The sequence below is a fragment of the Strongylocentrotus purpuratus genome, unplaced genomic scaffold (assembly GCF_000002235.5).
Source record: "Strongylocentrotus purpuratus isolate Spur 01 unplaced genomic scaffold, Spur_5.0 spur5_scaffold_19, whole genome shotgun sequence".
NCBI classification, from domain to species: domain Eukaryota; kingdom Metazoa; phylum Echinodermata; class Echinoidea; order Camarodonta; family Strongylocentrotidae; genus Strongylocentrotus; species Strongylocentrotus purpuratus.
In genome coordinates, this window is record NW_022145604.1 from 32,994,839 (window position 1) to 33,017,064 (window position 22,226).

At 34.1% G+C, this 22,226-nt stretch overlaps 1 protein-coding gene across 2 annotated transcripts in view; it reads right to left on the reverse strand.

The window, feature by feature from the left end:
• Nucleotides 1–5,717: 5,717 nt before the first annotated feature.
• Nucleotides 5,718–22,226, reverse strand: part of LOC579050 (rap guanine nucleotide exchange factor 4) — a 38,505-nt gene continuing 21,996 nt past the window's right edge. Inside the window, exons 2-17 of one of the 2 annotated variants that reach the window (XM_030990947.1) lie at nucleotides 21,517–21,543; nucleotides 17,351–17,496; nucleotides 16,306–16,529; nucleotides 15,562–15,680; nucleotides 14,924–15,085; nucleotides 14,281–14,437; nucleotides 13,422–13,559; nucleotides 12,388–12,457; nucleotides 11,787–11,933; nucleotides 11,282–11,379; nucleotides 10,466–10,591; nucleotides 9,892–10,070; nucleotides 8,723–8,813; nucleotides 7,723–7,926; nucleotides 6,585–6,694; nucleotides 5,718–5,970 (exon numbers count right to left, since the gene is read on the reverse strand). In XM_030990947.1, the coding sequence (XP_030846807.1) occupies nucleotides 5,898–5,970; nucleotides 6,585–6,694; nucleotides 7,723–7,926; nucleotides 8,723–8,813; nucleotides 9,892–10,070; nucleotides 10,466–10,591; nucleotides 11,282–11,379; nucleotides 11,787–11,933; nucleotides 12,388–12,457; nucleotides 13,422–13,559; nucleotides 14,281–14,437; nucleotides 14,924–15,085; nucleotides 15,562–15,680; nucleotides 16,306–16,529; nucleotides 17,351–17,496; nucleotides 21,517–21,543 (2,071 nt within the window). In that variant the 3' untranslated portion in view covers nucleotides 5,718–5,897. The remainder of the gene's footprint in view (nucleotides 5,971–6,584; nucleotides 6,695–7,722; nucleotides 7,927–8,722; nucleotides 8,814–9,891; nucleotides 10,071–10,465; nucleotides 10,592–11,281; nucleotides 11,380–11,786; nucleotides 11,934–12,387; nucleotides 12,458–13,421; nucleotides 13,560–14,280; nucleotides 14,438–14,923; nucleotides 15,086–15,561; nucleotides 15,681–16,305; nucleotides 16,530–17,350; nucleotides 17,497–21,516; nucleotides 21,544–22,226) is intronic. The other variant, XM_030990948.1, reaches the window with a different exon arrangement.

Sequence of the window (22,226 nt, forward strand, 5' to 3'; positions counted from 1 at the left end):
TTTGGAGATGGCCCCCTCCCCCTGGCGCTCAAGGGGGGGGGGGGGGGCAGTGCGATTTTTCAAATTTTCGAGGGCCAAAAAAAAAAAAAAAATAGTGCTCAGTACCCCCTCCCCCTCACTGAGCGAAATATTGGCCGGCACGATTTTCAAATTTCAGCACACTAAATTCCAAATAGATTACAAATTTGCCCCCCCCCCCCATAAGAAATCCTGGATCCGCGCCTGATGTCTGTCTCTCTCTCTCTCTGTCTCTCTCTCTCTATCACACCATCTTTTCTCGACTCTCTCTCTGTCTGTCTGCCTCTTTCCTGCATCCTCTCTTTCTTACAGTTTCAATATATGTATCTTTCTCGCTTCCAGTCCCGTTTCCATCTATTGGTTTTATTGTCACTGCTCTCTGTTTACACATTAGTTCATGCTTCAACTTCGCACTCAGTCAGTGCTAAGACTTCATTTACTCAGCGTTAATTGTAAAAACAGAAGAGAATCAAAGTATTATAATGTAAATCGGACAACTTAAGGAGAAAACTGACAAAAGAAAAAACAAACAAAATTACGAAAACACAATTTTCTTTTTCAATTGAGAATACAAATGACATCAGATGATTTGTTTTATTGCAAGACGACAACACAATACTGTCGCAATCAGTCAAAGAGATCATCTGTGAAAATATTCACAAACAAAGACATTTGTGAATATCATGGCAGATAGAGAAATGTAAAAAATACATCACTGAACAATTAGACACACGAGGGCGGGCATATGAGTATGCCGGGCACAATTCTTTGCTGGGGGACTCTAATCCTACTAGTAGTTAAATTACTTGAAGAATATAACGTAGTCTTTGTTGTTCTTGCAAGGAATCATTTTTATAAGATCAAACATTTAACCAAAAAATCTAAACCACGGATTGTGTTTCGCCTCTTCTGATGAAGACATAATATTTCCCACCAACAGCAATATAAAAAAATGGGGTTCGTATTCGTTTAATCCATTTTTTAATGGAACCTGAATAAACTAGTTCCGTTATAATACCACCAGGGATACATGATAACATCCTTGCGTGTGGAAGAGTTTCTGGTCTTTTCCTGTTTGCGTGTCATCTTGCGAGTTAGGAAGTGCACTGCATTTACTTAGATAATAAATAACATACTCTACAGGGTCCTTCATTTATTCATATACCTAGTTATAAAGCCACAAACTTTTTTAATACGGGAAATGATCAAGTCGGTCAAAAATGTTTTAAATTTTGATAGGGAGAAGGAACATTATCCTCTTGAGACTACATGGAGAAATGTTTTTGTTAAGGCTTGTAAAATGCATGAGAGGGTAAGTCCACTCTGATATCAAGTTGGTTTTACTAGAAGCAGACTAATAAAAAAAGAACGGAACAGGTCAGTGATGGTTTGAGCAAAATCCTAATAAAAATTAAAACAATTTGGGATTTTTAAAAGTTGAGATCAATGAAACACAGATCGACAACTCTGTGATATATCTTGCAAAGTTCTCCCCAATTGGGGACCGCTGTTAACAATCGAAGAAGAGCGTCGCTTTTCATAATATGAGAAGAGGGTTGCTATTCATGCTATGCGTATTATGAAAAGCGACCCTCATCTCACATTATGAATAGCGGTCCTTTCGCCTTTATGAATAGTGACCCCCTTTCCGTTTTATGAATAGCGGTTCTTCACGTATAGGAAGTTGCATGTTATGAATAGCCACCCTTATGACTAGCGAGGTTACCCCCTGCCATTTGCTCTATACTAAAACAAAACAAAATCAGATATTCCCATTTCCCCTACAGAAAATTTTCCATCATATATGCACCCTAAAACTAATGGTAGCAAATATGCTTTTATACAACCCCTGTATACAACAAATGCTGTCATCATTTTTGTTTCTGCTGTTATTAATACCAGCTAATTAATATTGGACATCTAGTAGTGAAGTTTGAGAGATGGTACCTAATTGATGTTAAAACATTCAAGTATAACAACTATCATACTAGATTATGATGAGATTCAAATATAAAATGAATTAAAAATATGTATCACTCTTGTCATTCTATGTAATAGGGTGTGCCATAAAAAATCACACTCATAATAATTTGTTGTAATTAGACTGGATGTTGATGCAGAAATTTGACAAGATATTGTATGTATCTAAGCACCAATATAGGAGAATTAATATGGTAATACTCCTGTACTCCAAAGAAACACAAATACAATCTTCTAAAGCCTTGTCAAAGATTGAATATTAGTTCAAGAAGAGAATATTTCAAGGTTTTAAGTTAAAAATAGATAAATATTGATAAAAAGGAATGTAACACATCATGAAATATATAAGTGTAGTCAATGATATGTAATGTAGGCATGCTTATTAGGGGAAACTTTAAAAATCAAGATGAAATTTGATTGTTTGCGTGTACATATATAATCTTTCAGAAAATAGATCAAAGAATTTAAAGGCAAGTGTCTTTTCAAAGTATATGATAACTTGAGTATAGACATAGCACACAATGACCAGTTTGAAGGAACACATAGATAGGAATGCGTCGTAATATGATCAGCTCAGAGTAAGAACATAAACATCTTTTAAATAAATCTAACATTGAACATATCATTGTTGAATATTACGTCTGACAAAGATGGAGTGAAGATTTTCAAACATTTTCAACATAAGATCTGAAGAATAAAGAATACAATATTTCATTATTTTGATATACAGATAATCTTTTATACATCTTTCTATACACTTACACATTATCATGAATACAAATATTACAGATATAGATCACTGCATTACCAAGGCACTTTAAGAAAATCACCATCTTTTATAATCTGTTGTTTTATAACTTAATTTGACTTAGAAATAACCTGTTAGCTTTGAAACAACTTGGAATTATATAATGCGGCAGATCAAACTGCCCTCTAATTTGCATATTTTTAAAAGAACAAGAAAATAATTTAAACAATGAAGAATGAGATAATATATATAACTATGGCGCTATCTCAAAACTAACTCCATGATGAAATAATTTTTTGAATTTGTTGATATTCAATTTCAGCTCTCCAATTATAGAGAGAATATGTTTCTAAAGGATATATATGTTTTCCCGTCCATTTTAACACTTTTTCCTTAAATTTCACAATTGTTTCATTGAATTTCGGCCCAAAACTTTGTGTCTTGCATATCTCAATGTCAATTTCGTCGTTGGTCATTCATTTTAAATTTTGTCTACTAAATTTTATCATTATGTATCCAATTTCGTCAAAGTTAAATCTTCTTTGCTAACCTCCAGCTGCCAATGTACCATTGCACAAATCAATAAAGTCATTTTGCAATCAATTTCGTCAATGCCCAATTAAATATTTGTCATGCGTTTGTTTGCTTCATGGATAATTAATAGGCTCAATCCTTTCATTCCCATGTGTATTTGGAGGAATACTCCTTTTAAAGCCCATCTGCACTAGTTTACCCAGGGGATAAGACCTCCCTGCAAGGTCACTGACAGGTGGTTATCTCATCAAATCAGCTCTCAATTAACATAAGAAAAAGAGGATCATGGGGGACCAACAGGCACCGATTAGGCATTGTTTGCTATATAGAGGGTGCAATTCCAATAAGTAGTGCAGTGGGGCTTTAACAGCATAGCTGAGTAGGCTTATGAATATTAGTCTTTATCATTATCAGAATAATTCAAGTGGGTTCTTCAGCTCTCTGTCTTATATTCTATTTTGGGGGGTAATCATTGATTGCTCTGGCTTTGGTCATGATGATTCCCAGTCAGCTTGCCTTCTAAAATATGAATGAATAAGTTTACAACATAATGATGGAAACCATGTGACTGCTTTAGGGACTTCACACCTAAAAAAAGATTGATTTCATGAGAGAGAGGAAATGGCTACCGGTAATGGAAAAAACAATCGTCTGCATTTCCTTTGTTGTCCCTAGGAAATTTCATTTGTTTTCTCGCTTTGACATTTGAAATAAGATTCATGAAAGGGAAACTATATGTATACCTATAAAATAAAAGCTTGTATTGATTATTTCATACATCTTATTCAACAATTAAGAAGGCATATATAATTATGAAGAAAGTGTTTGCCTTCCTTTCACAACAGTTTAGCCCAATATCTATGTCTATCCAACGAATTTCAATTGAATTATCTTGAAATTCAAAGCACACAGACATTCTGCATTGGATCATCAGGTGAGACAAATTTGAATGAAGTCTTATCAACTTGAATGGACAGGTGTTTTAATTGATTGACCAATTACCAACATGAATCACAAATGAATGAATTAACTTTGACATTTTCACTTTGCTGGATTCTCAGGTCAAAAGTGATCTGCACATTGATGAAATTGAATTAAATTTGTTAAAATGGACAGAAAATTCTATATTATTATGAAATAGTAGAGTATTGCACCAAGTACATGTAGATGACTAACTAGATCTTAATCAGTAACAAGCCTGGCCTTGGTCCTAATGCACTACAATGATGAAGGATCAGAGGCCTCTAAATACTGGACCAAATGAGATCCAGTCAAAGGCATCACATCTTGTATAACAATATACAGCTGCTAGTCAGTAATTTGTAAAAATTAATTCCATCACTGATGTCTAGTATAAGATAGCTGTTTTTTGTTAGTTTAATATGACAGTCCCGTGCACCACTAAACTGGCTATGGGAATCAGCTAGCCCCCCTCTCTCTCTCTCTCTCTCTCTCTCTCTCTCTCTCTTTCTCTTAGGGAAAATCAGCAAATTTCTTAACAATCTATAATCATCTGCATTTAATACATAGACACAGTGATAGCAGAAGACTGTAAGAAGTCCCAGCATGTAAGTTTCACATTCTTTCATCCTATTACCTTCATGCTGCTACATGTTCTATTGTATCCAAAGTGAATTTTATGAAACAAATTTTCAACCACAGTATAGTCCTGATTTCCTGGTTCTTGATACAATTAAATAATCAATAGACCCGTTTCTTTCTTCTTCACCCAGTAGCATCTGAAACTCATACACACTTTAAGGGACAGTGACACTGATTAATTCTATTTCCTTGTTTTCCAAAGGCTAAAATCAACATGAAACCAAATATTAATGAGTTGTCATCCTATTAAACTAAACAAAAATTGTCAAAAGTGGCGTGCTTAATCACTTTTAAATAGTTTCTACATAATTATATCCGCCAATACTTTACTGCAGTAATATCCAGATTTGTTTGCATAGATCAATGTGATTGTTTATCTTTTGATAACACTCCTGCATAGATTCGTTTTCATTCATTCCTAAGGTATCCTTCATGCTTTTTTTATTCTGCGTGATCCACAAGCCATGAAGCCATTTTGAGTTTATAACATGAAAAAAGCCTTTCTTTACTTTTGAATAATTAGCTGTTGGAAAGTAAGGATAATTTCAAATCAGTTTTCTCTCCTTTCAACAATGGAGTTATATAATTATGTTACTAGCTACATTGTATAATGTAATGAAACAATTTGAAGGCTTAAATGATTTAGACCTTTCTGTTGATGAAGCTGATGACGATGATGGTAATGATGATTGGAATGGTAGTGGTTAATGATGATGATAATAGCGGTGGTGGTAATGATGATGATGATGATGATAATGATGATGATGATAATAATGATGATGATGATGATGATGATGATGATGATGATGATGATGATGATGATGATGATGATGATGATGATGATTGTGGTGCATGGTGGTGGTGGTGGTGGTGGTGGTAATGATGGCACATGGAAGATGATAAAAATGAAAGGAATACAAAAGGTTGACAATGACTGAACATAGTATTCAGAAGTTGGAAGCCATTTGAATCCTGTTAATTAATACTATGGTGTCTTCAAAGAGCAATGTAGAAATCAGGTTTTAGGAGGTTCCAGGGTGTAGGAAAGCTGCATTAATCGCTTGGTGTTATCAATCACTTGAAGATTCCTACAATCAAAGAAGCAAAAGTGGATTTTATGAAAGTATTTTAAGTTTGAAATTCTAAACATGTCATACAGATAGTCAAACAAGCAAGTCTGAAGAATAGCAAGGATACAAACATACTAAAGCTTTTCATCTAGTAATCATCAGAGTAAATCGCACGAATGAAGAGAAAGCCAAAATTGAAGAATATAACAGAAGCTAACAGGCACGTAATAAATAATGGACTGTGATTAGCTGCCGGGATCACAAGGCAATCACAGCTCTAAACTTCTTCTAAGTTTTGGCTTAATTCATAATTTCTTGATTATTTTTTTAATTTATTGATTTTCCATAGATATTTGTTTTCCAGACATATTGTAAAACAGCCTCCGAGGACCTAATACTTCTACAAGCTCTGCTTCTAGTCAGTTCCTCTTTTCTTGTGCCATTACTATTATATTTGTCTTGTTTCATCGTATATTTTTGTAATATACTTATTCATTGTATTGCATAAGATATACGGTACAATCATTGGATTTGAATAAAATCATTTGAATTGAATACTTTGACCTGCACTGGTTCCACTAGTTCTTTATCTATACTATCTAGAATGTATCATACTTATTCTGATTTCTTACCTGACATAACTCACGATCTCTTTGACATTCTTAACTGCTGGAGGTGAGTCTAGTTTGAAGTTCTCACTTCGACAGTACTTGACAACCCTCATGATCGATGCTACTAGATGCTGTCAAAGAGATTGGCATTGTCAAAAGTTAGAAAGTTTTACAAAGAATCCTTATCACCTTTATAACATTGTCAAGATTATATTTCAATTCAATCACTAAATATGGTTACTGTAATAAATGAGTAGTATACAATTAAAAGTTTCTTCTGAGTGTCTAATTTTTGTTTTAAGTGGCCCAAACATTGTGGAGCGTGTGTGCAGCGCCTTGTAACTGCAAGGAAAAGGCGCTATATCAAATATCTTTTGGATTGGATTGGATTGAGATTTCATTCTTGAAAAAAATTGTGCAACTAGGATTCAACTTTCTCAACAGAGAAACAAATATTGAAAAGATACCAAACAAAAAGAAATGTTAGTTTGAAAGGACCAATCACAAGATTAAATTAGTTTTGAAGATTACAGTATACATTAATCATATCTATCATATAATTTGTTTACATCATTTGAAATGTAATTTTGGATTTAAAGTAGAAAAGTTGTCATGGTTATTTAAACCTTAACTCAATATTGTGAATGAAAGGAAAAATAAGTCCATTAAATGAAAATTATAGAGTTTGTACTTCTTCAAAGTCCATATCTTTAGTAGATAGCAAATTCCTCATTTAGTTTACAAATTCCCTGAACATGCAGCACAGGAAAAATACTTGTGAAGAAATTTGAATTAATTAATAAGCAGGGGGTGTTTCATAAAGTTGTTTGTAAAGTTACGCATGACTTTACGAATGACTTAAATATGAAAAGCCCAATGGGATGCTCAATCTTTTTTAACTGCATCAACTTAAGTTGCACTGTAAAAATGTAGCTTAAAATTCTTATTATAACAAACATTTTTAATGCAAAGTATATTTTTTTCCATAATTTAATTGAGGTTATTGGAAATATTATCACACTTTGTTAAAACATCAGGAGAAGCTTTGGGCATCCTATCTGGCACTTCATATTCAAGTTGTTCGTAAAGTCATGCGTAACTTTACGAACAGCTTTATGAAACACCCCCCTGGTCTAATAAGAGATAAAATGCCACGTACCATTTTCTCAAAGTTGACGAGACCTTCAAAGTAAGTCTTGTTCCCCTCATGAGTGAAGAGCATGTCTTTAATAAGCAGAGGCATAAACGGTATGATAGGAGGTCTCATCTTTGAGAGAGCTAGGCGGTACACACGATGGTTTCTCGATGGGTCCATCAAAGCTTCAAAATCTGAGAATACTCTCTTCAGTTTGTTGGGAAGTTTCTGCAGATGGAAAGAGAAAGAGCAAGAATTAGATGTCAATCTAGAAAGGGAATGGTTTTGCTTGATCAATGCATTTCATATATCAATTGCTGAACAATTTCATTAGGATGGTTAGGATCATTTTGATAAGCCCATCCCCCCCCCCCCTCCAAAAAAAATAAAGTTGTATTGGTATCACCCAATCTACTCTATAAATTTCCGCTACCCTAAACAGTAAAATATATTTGCTAGTGGGATCTCGATAGCACAATACTGAGAAACCTTTTTACAATCGCTATTGTTTAACACCTGTTTCGCTACTTTCAATTCTTTTCTATGGATTTTTCTATTCGAGCAACAGGTGTTCTTTTTCATGTGTGTGCAAACTCAAGTAGACTATCCCATTTCCCTGGAGAAAAGACCATATTTTTCTATGGCCTGTTTATACTACAATGCAATTGTTCTAAACCTCAGTTATCTTCAGTCTACCAAAACACATCTGAGATAGGTGTCTGGACTTAGACAGGTTACTACATTAGGATGTGTCATACGATTCATTTCTTCTGCCATGTATGACGACCTAGCTTTGTGATAAATCTTGATTTTATGTGATTACATTAAAGACTTGAAGAGAGAAATGCATAGTATACAGAGACAGAAAGAGAGGATGCACAGGAGTTTAACAAATCAACAGAAAGAGGAAGGAAAAAGATGGAGAGAGACACATAGATAGAGAGGGAGAGAGAGAGAGAGAGAGATTGGGAGAGAGGGAGAGAGAGAGAGAGAGAGAGAGAGCTAGAGAGAGATTGATACATACGTCCCATGTCTGTGCTAATCTGCTCACGCTCATGTGGCTCAGTCCCATGATAATAGCATAGAAGGAGTTCATATTCTGGTACTCTTTACAGCTATAAGAAAACAAACAGAAAAAGAGAGAGACAGAGAGAAAAAAAAAAATCAAAATTAAGCTGTTATCAATGGGAAACCATGATATCTGAGATCATAAACTACATAACCGAATAGGCCGCTTCAGATGTACCAAAATTAAATCACAAGGGTTTTTAAAACGTTTCAACAGAAGGACAATGAGTGATTTCAAGTTGGGTGTTTAAGGCTGGTGTTAGTGTTTAATAAACACTAACACCAGCCCTAAACACAGAAATGGAAATCAGCTGGTGTTAAGTCTTTGACCTCTGAATATCGTCAATTTCCGGTAGCTAGTGTTATCAATTTTGCAAAATTGTAGTCTGCTGAACCGACCTTTCTGGCTGGTGTTAACATTTTTTGTACAAATGTCCTATTCACTAACACTATAGCCCCTAGGGATTAAGCAAATGTTGAATTCCAGTTTGGTGTTAGTGTTGTACCCACACAACTGTCACACATTTATTGTCTGACTATCAAATATAAATATGAGAAACAGGTCCTGTACTATGTGATTCATAAATTCTTTTGTGTAAAATGAGTTATTTTATAAGACCAGAGAAACAAGTGTAAATTTATTCTGTGCTTTTCACGATATCTTTTGTTTTGATGTCCTATTTTTAAATCATCATCGTGAAATGATGTCTGTGTGACGATGTCACAGTGGTGTTAAGCTATCGACATTGATATCGGTATCAGGCTCTTAATTTCATCAGCAAATTTTTAGCTCGATTTAAGAGTTCTTGACTGCTCTAAACACTAACACTAAAACTAACACCCAACTTGACATCACTCAATGGAAATAATGAACTGAAGAAGTATTTATCTTGGTACTGATACAAAATAAAATCTAAAAGAGCCATTTTTACAGGCAAGTAATCTGATAAAATATATACAGGGTACATGTAATATAGGTTTAAGTATGTTCAAAGAATTGGGATTCTAAAAAGACAGGTGGCCTCTCAAAGTCAGGGTTGGAAATATAGTTCTTATCAGTCTTCATGTTTTGAGAAGCTTGGATTTTCTGCTCTTAATGCAAAAAGCAATGAAATATTTCCTTACTGGGCAGCTATTTTGATGAATTTCTTGAGAAGGTGAACCCTCTTGCTGATATGTGACGTCAGACAGAGCTCAGTCACGATCCAGGATTGCACTTCATTAAATCGGCGTAGGAAGACGTCTAGATTAGCTGTGATGCGCCGGTATTTATGCCTCCCAAATGTGTGATAGATGAACTCACACTGACAACATTTAGAAAGAATGAAAAAACAAAATATATTAGAACATCATTATCAGTGTGTCATTATGATACTGGTATAATACTTTTTAACCTTTGAATGTGATTTGAAGACCATCACAGCGTATGTCTAAACACCTTTAATTGGTTTTGAAATTGTTTTTCTTCCATACAACAAGCCTTTAAGCACTATAGAGCAGCAGGAGTATTGAAGTAAATAGTTTTGCATTGTCTCACATGTATTTTGTGCAAGGATTCCTAAGTATAGTAAAACAATGTATTACTCTGACAGAATTGGTATAAATGTTAGTGCAGCTTGTTATTCGAGTGAGTATTTTTTTTTACAGTGAGTAGATAGCTAAAGAGGCTTTACGATTGAGACTTCTTTTGCGTTTATACCTCATGTGTACAGAGAAAGAGTTGCCAGTCATACATCGTCATCTGATAGGCAAGCTCTCGAGAACTGGTTGGCTCCAGAAATGAAACAGAGCCCTCGCTTGGTCCTTCTTGTTCAGGCAGTGGTGTCTGTGAGAAAGACAATGTGATTAACAGTGCAGATGATGAAAGCTGACTCTATATTATTTCATTGCTTTTTAGACTCTTCTACATAAACAAACATAACATAAAGTATAATAACATTTTGTATATACTTGTACACCATTAAAGACAAACATAAATACTTCAAATGTTTAGTATGATCTTCTCATTGTGCATATTCAATCAATAATGTGGGAAGGAGTCATGGCTTAGATAGTTGTGTTTAGGGGTAGGTTTTCATATAAGGAATCACTCCTTTCTGTCTTTCCCAAATGCTCTCATAAATTGCCATTGTCATTTTTATCACCATCTTGTTCTTTTCTCATCATTCCTTTCTTTATTTGTATGTTTTAAATGCTTTTACATGTATGAAGAGTGTTGAATAAACTTCAAATTTATTGGTAGTCCCACTAAGTATCTCTGCTGTTAATTTATGATTGACTTGATGCAAATATTCACATTAATCTTTCCTTATAAAATATATATATGACATACACAATGTTTCTGATACAATGTTCAATACACGTCACATTTATAAGATAGCATATCAACAAATTGAATCCTCCTCAGCCTGACCGATATCAATCAGGACTATCATGGAAAGTGCATAATCAAGCAGACTTGGAATTGTCTTACCCCATCCCCCCTCCCGGCACTTCTCAGGTTCCATCCACTTACCAAGGCATCTAAGTGATCTCTAAGGGTGATGAATATTCTTCCATTGCAACTCAAACTTGTTGCTATGCATACATCCTTCTGGTGAAATGACAACCGCTCTGAAAATAAAATCAATAAAACAGTACATTTAAATGATAGGCTCCAAACACTGATATGACAAATATATAAACTTCAAAATTAGTTCATACTTGCACTGCATTCAGATACATAAATAAAGTTGTAAATTATATCTATAGTCTGAAAAGATTGAAGGAAATTGGACTCAATGTTACATCTTTAGTAATGTTAAGAAATTAGTTGTAAAGCACATCCTAAGTGTTATTTAGACTAGGCATGGTCTGTGACAGCCATAGTTGCAGAAATGCAGTGGATAAAGACAGGAACTTGTAAGTTAGTATGAACTGGACACCAAGCCATATTCTGAAAGCAGAGAGGAACATTAAGTAAACTTTGACAAGTTAATTTAGCTTGCTATTTACCGGAGCTATTCCTGTTTCCAACCTACCTCCAGATGACTTGACCTCACAGAGCACCAGGTCGTTTCCTAGACACATCTTCTCTGAGACAGTCTGAATGATGTTCGTCACAGAGGTATCCATGTGAACACGTAGTGTGGTGTAGGTGTGGTCAGCACAATAAACCTTGAATATGGCTTCAGAAAGTAATGAAAATGAGACTATAGATCTTACTCTGTTTACAATGGAAATAATAGTTTGCAATCAATATAGTGACAGGCTTCAGACCAACAGCTTATGATTGATTTAGAAACCTTAATATCTGTGTCTCTTTAACTCGATAATTTGTAATTTTTTGTTTATAGGTCCATTGGCAGCAAGAGTGAATTGCTTAAAGACATTTCTGTTATGTTTTTTGTTTGGATCTTTAAGTCACAACTTGCCTAGATGACATACATGAGTATGTTAAAGATATCCTGAACACGTATTACTGAATATGAAAGTAATGTGAAATTTCACAGGTAAGAAAATCTTCAATGTTCAGCTGATCAAGCTGCTTCCTCTTCACAAGATTCAATTACCACAAGCATGTGCCTCAAGTAATTACAATAATTAAATGAGACGGGAGTAAAAGATAGGAAGATATCTTACTTTCATCTTTGGCCTTGATAGGTGTTCTACGAAGCTCGTCTTCCTGATGAGTTCTTGATTCACTTAATACCTGCACACATATTATGGAAAGGTGATGAATAAAGAGGCACATTTGAGGGTTGTGTATCTGTACAAAATTTGAAAATGAAATCATCTGAAATGGTAAGGAGAACAAACTGACAATCAAACAATATGTCTAAAATGCTTTAAATTTTGGAAACAGAGCTGTAGGTTCTGTAGATGAAGAAACATGACGAAAGGACAATAAAAATAGAAGTTTGGATAGAAAATGAAAGTGTAAGAGAATTATTTCACACACAATGAGGTAACAGGCCATATCTATCATCTATTACAGCACAGAAATAGCACCAAAATGTCTTGAGCTTGGATGTGAGTCAATCATGAAACCATGAAAAATACTTTGAAATAATCTCACATCACTGGACTTAATTGTCACATTTAGCAAATTCATATTTTATATTCATATTTATTTCATTTCCAACAGAAAGGTAAACAAAGATATAACATTTTATTTCATACATAATTCATTTTTTTCAAGAAACTATACAAATAAACTTTGCATACAATCAAATTATTACAAGAAATTCTTAATTTCTGAGGAAATGGGGGGGGGGGGGATCCACTAAAAAGCAGTGGTTGTAGTTTGTGGATCCCCCAGAAAATAAGATGCTGTACCTGACACTTTCCATGAATGAACATGCTTTTATCTTGTTAGCTGTTACCTGGTGTCTATGACAACTGCATTCTGTACCCAAACCAATTTGTATTCAAATGGTTAAAGGGTTATTATATCCCACTGCTGCCACCAAAACAATGTTCCCTGTGATAATGATTATGTCTAATGACCTATCGCATGTAAAGACATGGCCAAAACATAGGTATGATGCTAATACAAGAACAAAATATAGATAGATATAAACTTAAGAAATAAAACACAGACGTGTCCAAAGAGGGCAGCATGCAACATGAAAATTGAAGATAATTATACATTTAAATTGTTGCAATCGGCTCACCTGTGTCTGTACCTGCCATGTATGTGAACCTGAATCCTTGGTGGACTTCACAGCTTTTAGGACCTGTTCCAGACTAGCTAGAGGGTCCTGAAGACTGGGGTAGGCTGGACAGTCGTCACACACAGCTGAGAATAATGTCTACACAGAAATGTAAAGCAAATTCATCAGGAAAACACAAATAATATTCTGTTCTACAAAATGTAAGATTATACTACAATGTTTTCTTCTGCAATACATTCTGACAAACCATATAATTATTGAGATTAATACACTATGATTTGGTTGCAGATAAATTGTAAAATTATACTTCAATTGTTTTTTAAGCAAAACTTTAATGACATACATGATGTCTTAAAAGCATAATTTCCAAAGACTCACAGATTCTACTTTACAATTGCATGTCTATCCCAAGGCACTACATGTCACATTATTATCATTACACGAAGTGCCAAGAAGGACAACACAAACAGACCCAAATCCAGTTGCATTGCACAAACCATTCTCTCTAAATGTGCATGGGGTACATTCCATCATCCTTCAATCGTTTACAATATTACTATTCTTGATCCATCTCATCCTCCTAATCAGAATCCATATTCTGTACCTAATCAATTAAAAACGCACGTACATAAACAGGTTCAGCAAACGAGAGTATGTACCTCTCACTCACCTAGACATATGTAAAATTTTTGAACAGCTGTGACTAAATTGTCTTCAGTGTAACTAAAGTAACTGTGAGTTCTCTCAGTGATATTTGGCATTGCAATCTCAAAAGAGTTGAGTTGCAGAGAAGTCACTCTAAAGGCAGTTTAGACTATGTTTATTTGCTGTTGAAAGATACCAAACGGATTCTTCTTACCTCTAAAAACTGCATGATGGTTGTGTCTTGTTTGAAGGCATATCCAGCGACCACATGCCACAGACAAACCAGCTGCACAACTCTTCTTTTGTTGTTGACAATGTGGTCTATCGTCTCTTGCTCTGGGCCTCTAGATGATGTCCTCTCAGAGTGATAGGTATACAGCTAGTCAAGGAACATTTATTCTATCTAGGGTAAGTTCACATCTGGTACAGATTACCCTCTTTGAAAAATGCCTCTCAGAAAAGATTTCAAACATGACTCCATAGATGAATTTTTATACATGGATGACATCATCTTTTGAAGGAAGAATCTTATTTTTTCATATAACACAGAAAATGTTAATGTTTTTGAAAGAGGATTCCAGGCATATCATGCTGGTTGATTCTCAGCTTCCTCTTTCCAGATAGCCAGCATGATCAAATATGAGCCTTCCATTACATCCCTCTTTGCAAACTTAGAAGCGTTTTTGGAAGTTAAGTAATATGCTTTAAATTTTATTATTAAAAGTAAGAGAAAGAGAGAGAAAGTGAAAGAGGGAGAGAGAGAGAGAGAGGGGGGGGGGGAGGGGGAGAATCATACAGTGAATGAAAGCGTGACAGTTGAAGGACTGATCATAGAACCATTATTTGTGGAAGGATATTGTTGTAGGAGTGCTGGACATAGTTTCTCACTCGGCATGAAGACAATGTGTGTTAATAAGAAGTCTTCTAGGAAGGTATCTGTTGGATCATACTTGCTATCAATCCTCGTCTCTAAGAGATGCTCTAACATCTTCTCTGGAACACCAGCCATTACAGAATACCTACAGACCACAAACAAACAGACATTTATCATTTATCGCTAATTTTTAAACATTGTTGAAACAGAATGAACTCTTTTCTTTTAAAACGCTTTTTATTTTTTTTAATCCTTCTTTGATTGAACCTTACATTTCATAAAAGATTTCATTATAGTTTACAACCCATATTTTCCTACTCCTCTATTATAGACCCTTTTGGGGGGTAACCATTCCAAAGACCATAATCAAAATAAGTGATAACACATCCACTTCAATTGCAACCCCAAATTGAAAAAAAATCTCCTCTTCTTTACTCAATCAATTCCATGCCAATTCAAATCGACTTGATGAAGCTGTCAACAAAATTTGCTTTTCGATAATAGTGAGTATATCGCTTCAATCAATACCTAAGCCCTATAGACATGCTGGTACATTTAGATTATATAAACCTATGTATAAGTAAACACTTTGTACCCCACACATTACTGAATTCTCCTCACCTGTAGCTGACATGATGATGTTTATTGTTGTTACTATGTTGTGTGCTTGTAGGTATCTTCTCTAGCACCAAGCTATCTTGACCATGTTCCTTTAACCTCACAGTGTTAGCTTCTACATCCTGAAAAGGAAAACAGAAACAATCTAGAGCTCTATCACATACTAAACATAGGAGATAAGTTTGCTTTCATGGATAATGATGGCTTTATCTAACAACAGGGTTGTACAACACCTGCTCCGGCAACAAATACACTGTAGCAACCCCTACATTAATAACATTAACTTTGACTCCAGCACCCAACACTAAACCTAACCCTGATCATAGCCCTAAACCCGACCTCAAACCAAAGTGAAAACCTAACCCTAAGCTTATACCTTTGGTTTCGATGAAATAAAGCCTGGAGCAATAGTCACAGAAGCTAATGTAGGATCTCCATACTATGAGACATTGCTACATGTAAATCATTTAAAAAAGACACGTCATAATAAGAAAACATATGTTTAATCAACATATTACTTCTAAAAAGATGTTTACGTGCAATGTACTATGCAGTGCAATATAACAACTCCTACCAGTTTCCACATCTAACAGGTCTGTACTTCATTTTCTCTTCCCTCTAATCAGTAGTTGAAGAAAGCATTCCAAAGTAACTAATCAAGAGAGAAATTGCAAAACCCTGAAGGCACTTTTGTAACTTCATTGATATCACTATTTAATAAGAAACTCACAAGTGTACAGCACTCACCCTGAGTATCCTATTGAAGTCATATTTATCAACTCTCAGAAACTGACAGTTGTCTTCTCGTAGCACAATTGAAGCGGCCCGAGGAGCATCGTTAACCAAGGCTAGTTTGCCAAAGTCATCTCCATCATGCAGAGTACAGACGACTCCCTTGCCATACTTGACCACGTTGACTGATCCTCGCAGGATGATGAACCAGGAGCGGCCCTCATCTCCTTGATGGAATACTGATAAGGGAAGGAAAGGATCAATGTCATGGGGAAGATCATTTTGAATGCCACCATGAGAGTCAGTTTGAATGTAATTGTGAATGTCACTATGAATGAAATTTTGAATGTAATTGTGAATGTCACTATGAGCGCCATTTTGAATGTAATTGTGAATGTCACTGTGAATGCTATTTTGAATGTAATTGTGAATTTCACTATGCCATATTGAATGTAATTGTGAATGTCACTATGAGCGCCATTTTAAATGTGAGTGTGAATTTCACTATGAATGCCATTTTGAATGTAATTGTGAATGTCATTATGAATGCCATTTTGAATGTAATTGTGAATGACACTATGAATGCTAGTTTGAATGTAATTGTGAATGTCACTGTGAATGCCATTTTGAATGTAATTGTGAATGCCATGAAGATTTCTATTTTGAATGTTAGGAATTATTAGCAATACAAGACATAAACACATGGAAATAGAATACATTAATTAGTGACACCTGTTTCAATTGCTACATGTACACATAGGGATTCACTACCATGAATCTTCATCGTCGAGTTACTGGTGCAGACAACTATAAACATACAATTTTGATGATTATTATCTAATATTTTACAGTATATTCTTATTTCAAAATTACTCAGGATTAAATGTAGAATACCTAATCCTCAACCAAAATCAAATATAATTACACAATCATTCAACATAATTGACAACTTATATCTCATCTAGCAAATGTCGACAGAGCAATGGCAGATCATCCTAAGGATAGATTTGCCTGTACTACAGATTTCAATTGAAGGACGTAAAACACCTTTCAAACTTACAGACAGTTCCAGCTTTCTCATGGCACTCAAAGACGAGGACACTGGTCAGTTGACGTTTGACCATGCCAGACAGATGTGCCAAGGCTTTGATATGAAGAAGCTCTTCATAGATAATCTCCAAATCATCTACACTTCGCTCCTGAGGACTAAGAGAATGATAAACAAATAACAACATCATTTAGAATTTTGATTATTAAAAAAAAAAGGAAAACTGGAAAATTACAAAAAAAAGTCCCTTTGGTCATGAGTATCTCGAGATTGGCTCTTATTGGTTACGAGGTCAATATCAAATACATCTTGGGGTTCATGAGAAAATGAGTAGTCATTTCCTTGACTTGTGACAATGTTTACAAAGTAAAATGTAGAGCATTGGGACAAGTTATGGAGCTGATATGGAGTAATTTTCTACATATTAAAAATAACAAATGTCCCTATCTAAGAAAGATAAACATTATATATATTATGTTATAAGGTATATTTAAGACAACAACAGCTGTATTAGCCAATTATACAAACACGTCATAGAGTTAATGGTAACCAAATAGGTAAATGGCCCAAACTCTAATGCCAATTTCAAACAACTAATAATCTACACTCACGCTTATTAGATTATAATTTTCAGTATGAAGAAGATATGAAATTTAAGCTATATATTTCAAAGCAATCAGATAGTAATTTAACAAAGATTAGACTGAAATGTAATAATAAAATTTAAATCAAACTCAACACTGCATTCAAAAGTCAACTTAGAACTCAAGATATATTTGATTGCAATGAGCAGAAAGTAAGAATACAGAGGTTAGTTTAGATCAGTGGTTAAATTCTCAACTGCAGAAAGAGTAGATATGTTCTCCTTTAGATTAAATCAATCCGTTTACTAACCGACTACGGTATATAAATTATTTAGTAACAAAACAGTACTTGTTTCATTGCCTTAAATGTACCATTTAACTTTAGAACAGCAATGATAGAAAATGAGTTCAAATCAAAATGAGAAGCAAATCGTATGGATGATGACAAATGTTTAGAATCCCTTTTAATTACCACTCCTATTATGATCAAATCTATGATTCTAAGATTACAATACTTTGGGTATTGAAGAATAAGCGATCATTGTATTATCAAATCCATAATACCTATTTTCCTTCCATAATTCATGTATGCCTTCTTTAGATGTTTTAATCTTACAATTTTCACAACAAAGTAAACAAGTTAATGGTACCTTACACAACATGTAACACTGATAAGAACTTCATTAGAAAGAAATTGTCAACAAGAAATATATATGTTAATGAGCTGAACACTGCAATAAAAGGTTTAGTTGAGTACAGTAAAGAAGACTAGAAGACTAGTAAGAGCTGGAAAAAAGTTGTTATCTGTTACACATTTTAGTTACAGAGTTTCACACGCTTAGACAAAAAAGAAGGATCAACCATAGATATAGAATGCACAAAAGATCAGAATTTATTATAGCCTTCAGGGGAGAATAAGAAAAAAAGTTGATTAGCAGTGGAAATGTTATTTTTCTTTTCAATTTCTATTCCAATCTACATCCCATGGAATTATACATATATTTTTCAAGTAACATGTACACAACTTGTATACACTTCAAGACTCATTAGCTGAAAGAAAAGGATTTTTTTTAAGATAAGGGACACTTCACACACTTGCACCCGATTTATTTACAGAAAGTCTTGTCTGAAATGTGTAAATCTCCTTTGAAATTATCAAGACCACTAGGAAGATAGTAAAAATGCAGATATTTTATTCCAATCCATTCCTGACCAATATGTTTTTGTTTGTTTTAAACATTAACCTACTATTAAAATCCTTGACATATAATTATTGTTATGGAGCATAAATGTGTTTGAATAAATATCGAACTTTACTTTTAAAAATATTCAAAAAATGAAAATATATAAATAGTACATTTACAACTTGACAAACTGAATATTTTTCATGTTTTAATATTTATCATATTACAAGAAATGGGATTATAAAGGAAATGAAGGAATTAATTATTATAATATATTCCTTCCCTGTCCCGTGGTATACTCTGCATATAAGCCGGTCTATCACCTATTGGACAGATTACCTCCAGCAGCTGATGGAGCTAAGGTTATATTTTAATGACATGATGAGATGAGTTCCTCCATTACATTCTAAGTACCTTGCTTAATGAACCTTCTTCCTAGACATTATTACAATATCACAATCGAGAGGCCCTTGTTCGGTTGTTATGGGTCTCAACTCTCAAGCCGAAGAATCAAGGCATATAAAAATCATCACACAGGGTATGACAGCCCAAGGCGGTGAGATCTAGAAGCCATTTCAAACCAAGGGCTTGGATTATTGGCTTGCTATTACATACACTTATATCTTGAATATTAAGCTTTAATGTGATATGACAAATAGTGATATATCTATATTATAAGGGGAGTGAAGGTTGATATGCACTATCAATGTATATAGGTGATCCTGTTTATATCATTACACATACACTGTACTATGTATTACTTATATTGGGAATGTTAATCAAAATTATTATGAATTCAATGGCATGATAAACAAGAAATATAACTTAAAATATTTCCATTTCGAATTAACACTTGTCAAATAATTTAGCTTCTGACACTATGTATTATGTTTCATCACTCATACTCATCATCTGTTAATAATTGGCTATGGAAACAATGTAGTATTTTATCTAGGGCAATGGATTTAATTTTGCCAATGGGTCAGTTAACATATCACCTGTTCACCATTTTACTTGATTTTGTTTGTGTGGAAATTGTGTGGAAACAGCACAATTCAATTTTTTTTCCCACTTGAAAATGTTAAACTAGGACTTCATCCATTGATCTCCCTCTGTTAATTTCATGCTTTATCCATTGATAATCATCCCCAATATCTAAAGCATATCATATTTCACTCTACTTTGCTTTGTATACTCTCATGATCAGACTCAATTGCACTAACTATGGAAAACCTTCAATACCTAGAGCTTCAAAATGAGCATCTTCCAAAGAGCTCGTAATATCAGGCAATTAATTACTTTTTCCAGGAATGAAAATATGAATCATTGATATTAGTCACACTTGCTTTCATGCATGAAGCCATACCATACAACCAATGACAATGATACAGCATGCATATAAATACTTCATACATTCATCTACAATGAAAATCAATATTATAAGTCTATAAATCATGATAGAACTGACGAGATATGAGTAGAATGCGTGCATAAAGATGCAAGAAAAGAATGATAAAAATGAAATAGATGTAAGAAAAGTTCTGATAAAAATACTGTCTACATTTTAGTTTGATGAAATGCAACAAATTATAGACATTCTAAGTGTAAATCAGTTAGGGTTGATGCTGTCATAGCGCAACAAATACAATGTCATGCAAAATCTCAAACAATCTACAATTATGTGATCATAGGCATCCCAAAATCTAAAGAGTGATTGGGAAATTTAGTCATACTAAATGTACTATTATTCCTTGTTTTGTCTGTTTCAGACTATAAGTGTCTTGCTCAAAAAGGATCCTGATTAGTTATTCATTCATTCATTCTTATAATTTAAGATACAACATAAATTTTCTATTTGCATTCATCCAAAATTACTTAATTTAAAGACGAGACAAAAATGTCTAATTGAATCCTAATCATGCAGGCTCTTAACATAGGTAGAAATCTGACTCAATGTGTGCAAACATGTATCACCTCCCCTTCCCATGAAAAAAGATAAGTTCTGTTGTTTTTAAAGTTACAGGATTTTTGTCCCTATGACTACATCCTTTTTGTATTGAGGCACAGAAAGGAAGAGGGAGATATGTGCAAAGGGGGAGAGAAAGAGAGAAAGAGAGAGAGAGAGAGAGAGAGAGAGTGTGTGTGTGTGCGCGTGTGTGTGTGTGTGTGAGTGAGAGAGAGAGAGATAGAGAGAGAGAGAGAGAGAGAGAGAGAGAGAGGGACAGAGAGAGAGAGAGAGAGAGAGAAGATATAAAATTTGATATTTTTTACTCTAAATCTGATACTATATAAACAAGTCCAGTGCATTTGTGTATCACCAATCAAAGCTGTGAAGGGTAAAGGTACAAAGCTCAAATTTCAGCCATTTCTAATGTAAAGAGTTACCATGGCAACAAAGCAATGTACTTACTCAAACCCCCATGCTCGTATAGGAGTGCTATATGTGAGTATAGAAGTGTGAAAAAACAACAAGAAACAAAAAAGGGGATGCTTTATATAAAGCAAATCAAAAGAAATTCATATTGATTAAAAGTTAGATAAGTAAACATGCAATATGTACATGTATGTGAACTAATATATTAAAAATATTTGAATCAATAAATGTGTACAACTGTAGTAAACTTTGCGAACAAATGTATGAAGTTACTAGATTTGAAGAGTGAGTTAAAGATAGTGGTATATTGGCCCTTTCAAGTATGGTAATAAAATTATAGTGACTTTTACCAAAAGGGAATTATAAAAATAAGGAAAATTAGTTTGAGTGAAAGCAATAATGTTCCAGACATTTACCATACACATGTGGAACAAAACTAACAAAAAGAATGTGCTGTGTTTCAATAAAGTCAGTGTAAGAGTAAGGAAATGTAAAGGATGAAAACATGTTCATTTCTTTGTGGAGAAATAATAACAGTCACACTGAAAAGGCTGTTGATGATGATGGCAATGGATATATACTTGTATTTATGAAAATGACAATGGTGACGTGGTCACTAACACCGGTAACAAACAAGGAGGAGATTCCTCCAATAAGCAACATAATTGTGGTGACTAGTCATGTATTTTAATGATGATGAAAAGATGATAATGATGGTGTTGAGCATGATGATGATGGTGGTGGTG